Genomic DNA, 10,583 nt, shown 5'->3' on the forward strand with positions numbered 1-10,583 from the left:
GATGGCTTCATGTGAAGTAGTTTGACTATTTACTTGAGGTACTACTGCTTCAACGCTGTAGCCTTGTGGGAGGGTGAAAGAGAATCTACTAACTGGGACCTTACCTTGCAAGGACACAAATGGGGGGATAACAAGACCAGACATGCTGCCTGCAATAACATGGGTGCCCAGTCTACCTTGAAAGGTTGATGCAGGAGGATCTTGTTGGTCTTCCTCAGCATAAACTTGTAGTCTGGCCTGTGCAGCGTTATGTTTCTTCAGCTCCTCTAGCCACTCCACCTCTTTTCTCTTTTCCTCCAATTTCCTTTTCCTTTCAGTGATTTCTGCTACGAAAAGAGCTCTTTGCTTTGCTCTTTCTACTTCCATTGCCTTTTCTTGTACCTCTCGCTCTGCGATCACCTTCTTCTCTTCTGCTTCCAATTCCCGGATCTCCTCTTCACATTGATGTTGAGATTTCATGATTTTAAACACCTCTTGAGTTGCTGCCACTTCGGCTGCAGCTTGCTGCCTTTTCTCTGCGGACTCCAGAGAGATCCAACTGGAAGATTTAGAAGCTGGATAAGATTGCACGGAGACAACATTAGACTCTGTAGGATCAAACACTGAATCTGCCTCAGACCAGGGTATATCTTCTGGATCACCTGCAACTAGGGTTGCCAACCGTTCCGTATAATACGGAATCGTCCCGTATTTGACACATAAAATTCTTGTTCCGTATTGAACTGATACGGGACGCAGTTTGTTCTGTATTTTATGAAAATTAATTCAGTGCAAATTAATGACAGACACATAGCTTATAATATGTCAGCCATGAACGAAGACCGCGTCATTTGTATAAGAAAACCCTGACGGTGCGGTAATTTCTCCCTCTGTTTGTCTTTCAGCGTATAGCGTTTTAACATCTTGCAGCCCCATCAGGGAATGCCCTTTTAATTGGTTGTTTCAGTCATTGTGATGTCACGTATCATAGCAATGATGACGACAAGTGACAACAGCGGGAAATGTAAAAATGACTGCATCCGAGCAGCCGGCGAAAAAGAAACGAGAACAAAAATATAGAATTGAATGGGAAAATGACTACCCGTGGCTGAAATGCGTGAGGGACAATGAATACAAGGCCAATTGTACCATATGCCGTCGCGTTTTTTCTGTTTGTCACGGCGGAGTGTGTGATATAAAGCAGCACGCATGAGGAGATAATCACAAGATGAGCGAAAGACTGCGGGCACAGGATGGAGCAATGTCAAGGTTCATTGTCCATCAGTCGTCTCCAGAGGCTCATATGGTATGTAATTATGTGGATTTTTAAAACTCAAATATAGTTGATAAGAAAGTGATTATAATTAAAAGAGATAGTACAGGTTTAGCCTAACATATATATCCACATATATATCTCTCCAGTGCTCTCCCTCTGTTCCTGTGTCGCGCTCCCTCCCGTCTCATAATGTGTCAATCATTTCTGATGGGTTTCTTATTAAATAATTATGGATTTAGATAGCTCAAGGTTTAAAAAGGGGTGGGGTCTTTGAAGAGGGCATATTATAAACTTAAATAAAACCATGGTGTTGGCAAAATGATCATGATAGCCTTTATATTTCACATCAATGTGGTTCAGTCTTGTATACTTATTAGGCATACTTTGCTATTCATTAAATATTCAGGCCTAAGAAGTTGTATGAAATATATTTATCTAAATGTATAAATTAGTTTCCACTATTTTCACCAAAAGTCTTTATTTCAGAGGTTATTTTTTTTCAAAATTCTCTTCCGTGGGGGCATGTCAGGCAAACCCCCCCAAACAACCCCCCCCCCATTCCTTATTTTCATTTCAGAAAGTTGGCAACCCTACCTGCAACAGTGATGAAACACTGAGCCTTTTCTCTTGCAGTTTTAGTGATGGCATAACATTAATCTATCTTTCTCCTAATTTCAAGATCAGGAACTGAGATGGCTCTAATTCAATCATAAATGGCATTTACATCAGCCTGATGGGCATTAATGGCATTGACAATTTCAGTAATAAATTCTGGATCTTCTTTATGTTTCATTGATCTCTTCAACCCATTAAAGGCAGGGTAGGCAGGAATTATCTAAAAAACTTTTTTACAAGTTTGTCTAAACTGTCTTTATATACAAATGCATAATTAAAATGTAAGTACTCTGAAAAAGAGAGTATAAAACTCGAGTGTCTGTAGACCTCTCACGACTGTGTTAAACACAGTTAATTATTTCCATCCGGGAAGAAACATATGATTAGCTTGCTCAAATATCACTCTCTCTCGCGACCATGGCTCCACCCGTTGCTATGGGATCTGCCCAGACATGCGCACACCCGATTGATGTGAACGTGCACAAGGCAATAGGAAGAGCAATAGTACAGCAGAGAAATAGCATTCACAACTCACAGAAACTGCATTCACATCTCACAGTACCTGCATATCCAGTCAACGAAGGCAAAAAAGGAATAAACGAAGCAATCAAACCAGAGTAAATATCACGTGGCTTTTCCTCGAGTCGATGATGCGGTAGCAGTATTGTCTGCGGAGTGTAGTCCTCGTCAGAGTCAACAATGCTTTCATCACAGAAACTCTTCCATGCAAAACACTGCCTGAGTGAGTAATAAAAGCCATCTGTTTATAAAAGCCATCTGTTTATATTCCTAGTGATAAAGTTAGGTGTATTATTACATGTGATTGTGACTTGATGTTATTACATGCACCGCGCTCCTTCCTCTCCGCTTGTCTGAGGTAATTCGCGTGTTCATGTGTTTTGGGGGCGTGGCTTAAGAAGAAACCAAGAAGGGAGGGGGTGAAGTGAATGGAAAAGTTAGCTGTGTTTAAAACAGTGCTGAGAGGTCTACAGACACTCGATTTTTATACTCTCTTTTTCAGAGTACTTACATTTTACTTATGTATTGATATATAAAGTCAGTTTAAACAAATTTGTAAAACAGTTTTTTTAGATTATTCCTGCCTATCCTGCCTTTAATATCGTACTTCCATCTTTTATACATACGTTCAAATGCTCTTTCCAAATCATTCAATTAGCATCTTGCAATTGCTTTCCCTTTTTTGAAAGGACACGTGTACGTTGACCTCTTCGAAGGTCAGGTGGAATAGAATCGTCAATCTCTGCTCCTTTGTGTATCTGTTGAGTTTTGTAATGGTTTTGTTCTGTGTTTTTCTTGTATTCTGTGTATTTTTGTATTTTGGACTTTTATTTTGACATCCTGTTCTGTTCTGGCTTTTATTTTGATATACATCATGCCATGTCACAGTTCACACTTCCTGTCTGTCTGTATTTAAGCACTTCCTGTATAGCTGTTCCTGGCTGATTATTACATCGCCACATCCTGTTTGTATCTGCCTGTATTCTGAATCTGTTTATCTGTTAACCTGTTTTTGTATCTGTTCCTGTTTTGATCTGTGCCTGTATTTGGATTTATTGCCTGTTTTGCCGCCTGCCCTGATATATTTTGCCTGTCTTTGGATTTCTGATTTTGGATTAACCCTTTGGATTTGTTTGCTGGCCCTTACTGGGATTTTACATAATAAACACCTTTTGCACATGGATTCTTCTCTTCATCGCTTTCTTTAAAGCACACCCGTTACAGAATAATCAGCCTACACCGGAATCCAGCAAAGGATAGTAATTTCCCACCAGCACCATGACTCCAGCTGAACAACTTGTTTGTCTGCGCCAAGGTAACCGGCCTATTGAGGAGTTTGTAGAAGAGTTTTGTGAACTACAACATCAGGTAGATTTCAAAGACTCTTTCCTGAAAGATATTTTTTACTGTGGATTAGATCGCAGCATTTCCTGTTCTATGCCACTCCATACACCACACTGGACTTTAGAAAATTATATTGATTATGCTCTGTGTTTGTGTGGCTCTCCCTTCATTGTCGGTGTTGTGAATAGCAAACCAGAGGCTATTCACAACACGCCAAGCCCTGCTATGCCTGTTTTGTCTATGCCTGTTCCTAAAATGGCCGCCACCATGCCTGTTCCTAAAATGGCCGCCACCATGCCTGTTCCTAAAATGGCTGCCACCATGCCTGTTCGTAAAATGGCTGCCACCATGCTTGTTCCTAAAATGGCCGCCATCCTGCCTGTCTCTGCACTTGCACCTGTTTGTGAGAGAGCTACCGTCATCCCAGCACCTGTAATTCAGAGGGCCATCGTCACCACACCTGCACTGATGAGGGCTATTGATCACCCTGCACCTGCCGTGAAGATGGCCGCCATGCCTAAATCTTCCCCTGAAGTATGTCTCTTGGATTTTAGACTCTCAGAATTTGCCATAGCCCTGTGGTGCGTTTTGTCTGCCGTTTGTTCTGCTGTTCCCCATGTTTCTCAAGGCCCTGAACCCGAACCCCTGGACTCATCTGATCTGCCCGTCTCGTCTGATCTGCCCGTCTCGTCTGATCTGCCCGTCTCGTCTGATCTGCCCGTCTCGTCTGATCTGCCCGTCTCGTCTGATCTGCCCGTCTCGTCTGATCTGCCCGTCTCGTCTGATCTGCCCGTCTCGTCTGATCTGCCCGTCTCGTCTCATCTGCCCGTCTCGTCTCATCTGCCCGTCTCGTCTCATCTGCCCGTCTCGTCTCATCTGCCCGTCTCGTCTCATCTGCCCGTCTCGTCTCATCTGCCCGTCTCGTCTGATCTGCCCGACTCGTCTGATCTGCCCGACTCGTCTGATCTGCCCGACTCGTCTGATCTGCCTGGCTTGTCTGATCTGCCCGACTCATCTGATCTGCCCGACTCATCTGATCTGCCCGACTCATCTGATCTGCCCGACTCGTCTGATCTGCCCGACTCGTCTGTCCTGCCCGATTCGTCTGTCCTGCCCGATTCGTCTGTCCTGCCCGATTCGTCTGTCCTGCCTGATTCGTCTGTCCCGTCTGGTTCGTCTGGCTTACCTGGCTCACCTGTCCCGTCTGATTCACCTGGCTCAACTGACTCATCTGATTTGTCTGGTCCACCATCTGGAATATCATCACCCTGGTCCACGGAAGCTTTCCCAAGTTTTTTTTTGGGGGGGGGGGGGTAGTACCCGGACACAGGAAGGAGGCAGAGGACACCAAGGCGGAGGCCAAAGTGTGCTCGGACCCTTCCTTTCCTTGTGTTCCAGGTCTATTCCTGCCTCATGATATAGCTCCATGTCTGCCCAATGATCCTGGTCCAAGCCTGCCCCATGACCCAGGTCCAAGCCTGCCCCATGACCCAGGTCCAAGCCTGCCCCATGACCCAGGTCCAAGCCTGCCCCATGACCCAGGCCCGCATCTGCCCCATGACCCAGGCCCGCATCTGCCCCATGACCCAGGCCCGCATCTGCCCCATGAGCCAGGCCCGCATCTGCCCCATGACCCAGGACCATGCTGGCCCCACGACCCTGGACCATCCTGGCCATATGACCCAGGACCTCTCCTGAACTGCCCTGCCTTCGCCAAGAGGTCCTGGCCCGCCCGCCCACCCTCTATTGGACTTGATAATTTGTTTGTTGGGCTCCGGGAGTCGCCCTTTAGAGGGGGGTTCTGTAATGGTTTTGTTCTGTGTTTTTCTTGTATTCTGTGTATTTTTGTATTTTGGACTTTTTTTTGACATCCTGTTCTGTTCTGGCTTTTATTTTGATATACATCATGCCATGTCACAGTTCACACTTCCTGTCTGTCTGTATTTAAGCACTTCCTGTATAGCTGTTCCTGGCTGATTATTACATCGCCCCATCCTGTCTGTATTCTGTATTCTGAATCTGTTTACCTGTTAATCTGTTTTTGTATCTGTTCCTGTTTTGATCTGTGCCTGTATTTGGATTTATTGCCTGTTTTGCCGCCTGCCCTGATATATTTTGCCTGTCTTTGGATTTCTGATTTTGGATTAACCCTTTGGATTTGTTTGCTGGCCCTTACTGGGATTTTACATAATAAACACCTTTTGCACATGGATTCTTCTCTTCATCGCTTTCTTTAAAGCACACCCGTTACAAGTTTCTATAAGCTGTTGAGCTTGCACCAAATCTTCAGCTTGTGTGTTCTCTTCGATCGGTCTCTTGTTTAAGTCTTCTTGGCCAGGAAAATCGACTCTTTCTTGTGTGTACTTTAATGTGGGTTCACTAGAGTCTGACATTTTTAACTTTCTGTATGTTGTAATAATTGTGTGTGGAATGAAACTAATCTGTTATTAAAATGAGGTAACGTTGTATCAATATATAGCACTACAGTAAGCTTCAATATAATTAGTGTTTAAACACAAACCCTAATTATAAACAAGTTAAGATTTGAAATGAATTTATAAATAGAATTTCAAAATTGCAATAGTCTACAAACACAAGTTAGTATAACTAAGCTGCAATGAAATATCAAGAAACTTTAAATGCAGACAAAACAAACAATTCAATAGAAACAGACTTAAGTAGAATTCACTGTAGGTCATGTGCAACAGGCTACAACATTAAATTCATTCATTCAACATTCAAACATGAGTCAATGCAAACTGCAATTTCAATGCAACTCAATAGTCCACTCTTAAAGTAGTTCAATGAATCGGAATGTTCATGATCCTTTAGAAAGCACGAGAAAAAAACAATGAAGTTCTGATGACAATTCACAGATATGCTGCACGACTTCAAACACCAACTTTAAGTGCTTGCTTGCTCGCTTAGCCTTACTTGTTAGCTCTTTACTTCAGTCTCCTAAAGAGAAATCCATTCCGAATGTGTAGACCACTTCTTGCCAAACACTTGCTGCAGTCTCTTAATAGCTTGCCAATTTCGCATGCAGGTTTGACTACTTCTGGTCCTTGACTTCACCGAAGTGTTCTACTGTACCGCTCTTAGTCACAAATCCAAGGCCAGGTTCTCCAAACTGATGTTTTATTTCTCCAACAAGGAAACATAAACAACGTAGAACTACACAAACACAAGACAACATACCACCGTCAATCATACATTCATAAACCCAAACACAATGTCAATCATTGTTAAAATAACCGAAATAAAGCGTAACATACCACTTTACCGGCTTGTAAACCAAGAGAGGATGTCATAATTCGTTGTTGAGTTGACCATAAACAATATAAACCTTTGTAAACATGACATGAGACACAATGAAGCATGCAGCACCTCAAACAGGTAGCTTACCCTCTGTAGCCTCACCAGCTAATTCATTAGATTCACCAAACATTTAACAGGAAGTGACATAGATGCATCATGGGAGATTGAGTCCATCCAATACATTCCAATGTGTGACAGATGCATCATGGGAAATTGAGTCCATCCAATACAAATCATCATCAACTTCATATAAATATGTACATTACAAAAATATATAAAATCAGAAATGATTACCTTAATTGTGCAAAATAGGCTAGGTGGAAACCATTAAACTTCCGTAGCTGCAGCCACTAATATATATATGTTAGTGGCTGCAGCTACGGAAGTTTAACATATATATACACTAACATATATATATGTTAGTATCCTGTATTTACAATATTTACAACCCAAGCAGTCCTAAGTATTCTGTTTACTTGAAAAAAACTCAAATGTTTAATGATGTGCCATGAGAGATGTTGTCAGGGATATGAAATGCATACCATCATCAAAGCATTGCATAGAAAATGAAAAAAATCCTTGTCAAATCAGAGATCATTTAAAGACTCTTCTCTGTTCTCTGTTAGTCATACAGGATGAAATCAATATAGCAACATTGACCTATATTGAATCTAAACTGTACAAACTTTAACTGCATCTTCATTGTGTTATAAATAATATTAATAATAATTTAAATTGTTTTATTTAATGTCTGATTATAAAGTCATCTCTTTATCTACAATCATTGTTTAGGTAACCCTTTTTAATAAGGATTCGTTTGTTCTCATCAATAAATGCATTATAGCTAACATGAACTAATAATGAACAATACATTTTTACTAATATTTTTTTGTAATTGTGCATTAGCCAATATTACACAACTTTTGATTTTAATTATGTAAATATGAAAATAAATGTACTTAGATTTATAAATACTATAAAAGTATTGTGTTTGTTAATTGTGTTACCAACATATCAAATATCTAAACGATTGTCTGTGAAGAGCCTGAAGTCAAGACTAATATTATCTATAAATAGAGGAACTATCATACATAGGTCTGCTTAAATTATTGTTAAAATATCTTTTATATTTATTGAGTGAGTAGTTTATTACATAAAAATACATTATGCTCAGTTTGCTCACATTTGTTTTCTCACAGGTCATAACCTGCTCACTTTTACGCCACCATATGAACACTAGTGGGCCTGTGGAGTTCTTCATCCTTGATGGACTGAAGGAAAAATACATCCTTCCCTTTGTCTTTACTGCTTACATCTCTATACTGAGTGGAAACAGCGTGATCATATATCTTGTTAGAACTGACCCCAAACTCAACACCCCAATGTACTTTTTCCTTCATTTTTTGTCTTTCAATGACATAGTGTTCACATCTGCAACAATGCCCAACATGCTCTTTATGTTGCTGACTGGAGTCAGAACCATCTCTAAAACAGGATGCCTTTTACAAATGTTCTTTTTTCTTTCAAGCGGAGGGACAGGACGTGGTTTGTTGACCATGATGGCGTTTGATCGCTATGTAGCCATTTGCAACCCCCTGCGTTACACCACTATCATGACCAGACGGTTGTGTGTTTTGTCGGTATTTGGTTCGTGGGTTTTCGGGATCGTTATTCTTCTGCCATCATTTATCTGGGCTACTCTGTTGCCATACTGCGGGCCAAATGTAGTTAAACACTTGTTTTGTGATCACTCATCGGCAGTAGTCCTAGCCTGTACTGACACCACTAGAAATGGCGTTTTGTCTCTAACAGTAGTTGTCGTTTTCCTTGTCGGTACTTTTATTTTTATCTTAACTTCATATATCTGTATATGCAAATCCGTCAGCAAAATGAGCAGGGCAGATCAGCTTAAAGCTTTTGGCACATGCGTGTCCCATCTAATAGTGGTGTGCATTTCCTATGTATCAGCTGTCTTTGTGTACGTCTCCTATCGTGTAGCAAAATTTGACCCAGATGTTCGTATAATCATCGCTGTACTTTACAGCATGCTGACACCTCTACTGAATCCCATCATTTACAGTCTGAGGAACAAAGAGCTGCATGATGCAATAAAGAGAGCATTTGGGAAATTCACAACTGCTTCAAAAGAAACCAGGAAAACAGTGCCCTCCATTTCAAAGTGAAAGAAACATCAATGTTAAACATTTTAGTGACACTTCATAATAAGATCCTATATGTTGACATTAACTATGTTAGTTAATATGAAGCAACATTAATATACAAACAATATATAAAAAACTAAAATGTATAAATGTACAGGTTCATCTTAACATTTACTAATACTTATTTAAAATTACTTGTTAAATGTTTACATTAGTTACTGCACAAACATGTATGAAAATTTTAATTATGAATATTCAAAACACATTAATATGTGCTGTAAAAATATGTTGCTCTTATTGTTAGTTCACATTATGATTATATACTTTTTTTTCCATGGTCAATGGCGATCTTAATATCAGAAATCAGTGGCTTTTAAGAAAACAACAGCAAGGATGAAAAATATGTAAACCAAGACAACAATTCATGTATTTAAGGTTTTTGTGTGGCTAAACTGTGTGCTTGTTTAGAAATCTGCTGCTTGTCAGTGTTTAGCTTATCTCCCTTTTTACTCTACGTCTTACTTAACACTAATGCAGTTTAAGTTTAAACTGCAGCTTCATTCTCAATGTGGAAATTGTTTCTTTCATTAGAAAAATGACTCACAATGTTTCAACATGATGACGTATTTAATTAAATTTGAACATATCTAAAAATATTTTCTGTTTTTTATTTAAAGAGCCCATTGAATAATATTGAGAACGCATAAGTAAACATATACACCAAGAATATGATGCAGAACAAGTCTTGAGTATATTATAGTAGAAAAGCTACATTAAAACAAATATGAAAGTATAATATGCAAATGCTTTACATTTGACTAGAGGTGTAACAATTCACTATGCATCTATCTATCTATCTATCTATCTATCCTAAAATTTGATTTTTTTAAACCAGGACTTTAGTCTTCTCAAAAGAGTTCAAGATGTGTTTAGTCCCAAAGGGGTCACATTTTTTGCTGGTGGAAGCTATTTTGTTCTGAAAAATGAGATGCAAAACTTGATGTTTTTTTATAAATTACCATTATTTTTTACCATTAATTCAGAGGGATTTTATCCACCGAGGTGGAACCTGTAAAAGCGGGGGTGTTAGAGAAGGAAATAATATCTCTGTTAAAGAAACGAGCAATTGAAAAGGTCCCATATTCAGGAACTCAAGTGGGGTTTTACAGTCAGTATTTCATAGTACCCAAAAAGGATGAAGGGCTGGGGGCAATTCTAGATCTCAAGCATCTGAATTGTTCTTTGAGGAGCACTGGTTTGTCACAATAGATTTTAAAGCAACACCATGTAATTTTTTCAACCTTCATAATAAATGTTCAAGACCCTTGTGATAGTACATCGACTTTAAATAGGTTGAATGACATGTCTAT

At 39.9% G+C, this 10,583-nt stretch overlaps 1 protein-coding gene across 1 annotated transcript; it reads left to right on the forward strand.

Moving 5' to 3' along the window:
- Positions 1 to 8,280: 8,280 nt before the first annotated feature.
- On the forward strand, positions 8,281 to 9,234 carry LOC141366215 (olfactory receptor 6N1-like). The gene has a single exon (XM_073871694.1). It carries the CDS (start codon positions 8,281 to 8,283, stop codon positions 9,232 to 9,234), a length of 954 nt encoding a protein of 317 aa, XP_073727795.1.
- The last annotated feature ends 1,349 nt before the right edge of the window (positions 9,235 to 10,583 follow it).

Source organism: Misgurnus anguillicaudatus, chromosome 9, assembly GCF_027580225.2.
Source record: "Misgurnus anguillicaudatus chromosome 9, ASM2758022v2, whole genome shotgun sequence".
Lineage (NCBI taxonomy): Eukaryota > Metazoa > Chordata > Actinopteri > Cypriniformes > Cobitidae > Misgurnus > Misgurnus anguillicaudatus.

Bases quoted from the DNA above. Each gene is read 5' to 3' on its own strand.
- LOC141366215 (XM_073871694.1), top strand. From the start codon at position 8,281: ATGAACACTAGTGGGCCTGTGGAGTTCTTCATCCTTGATGGACTGAAG.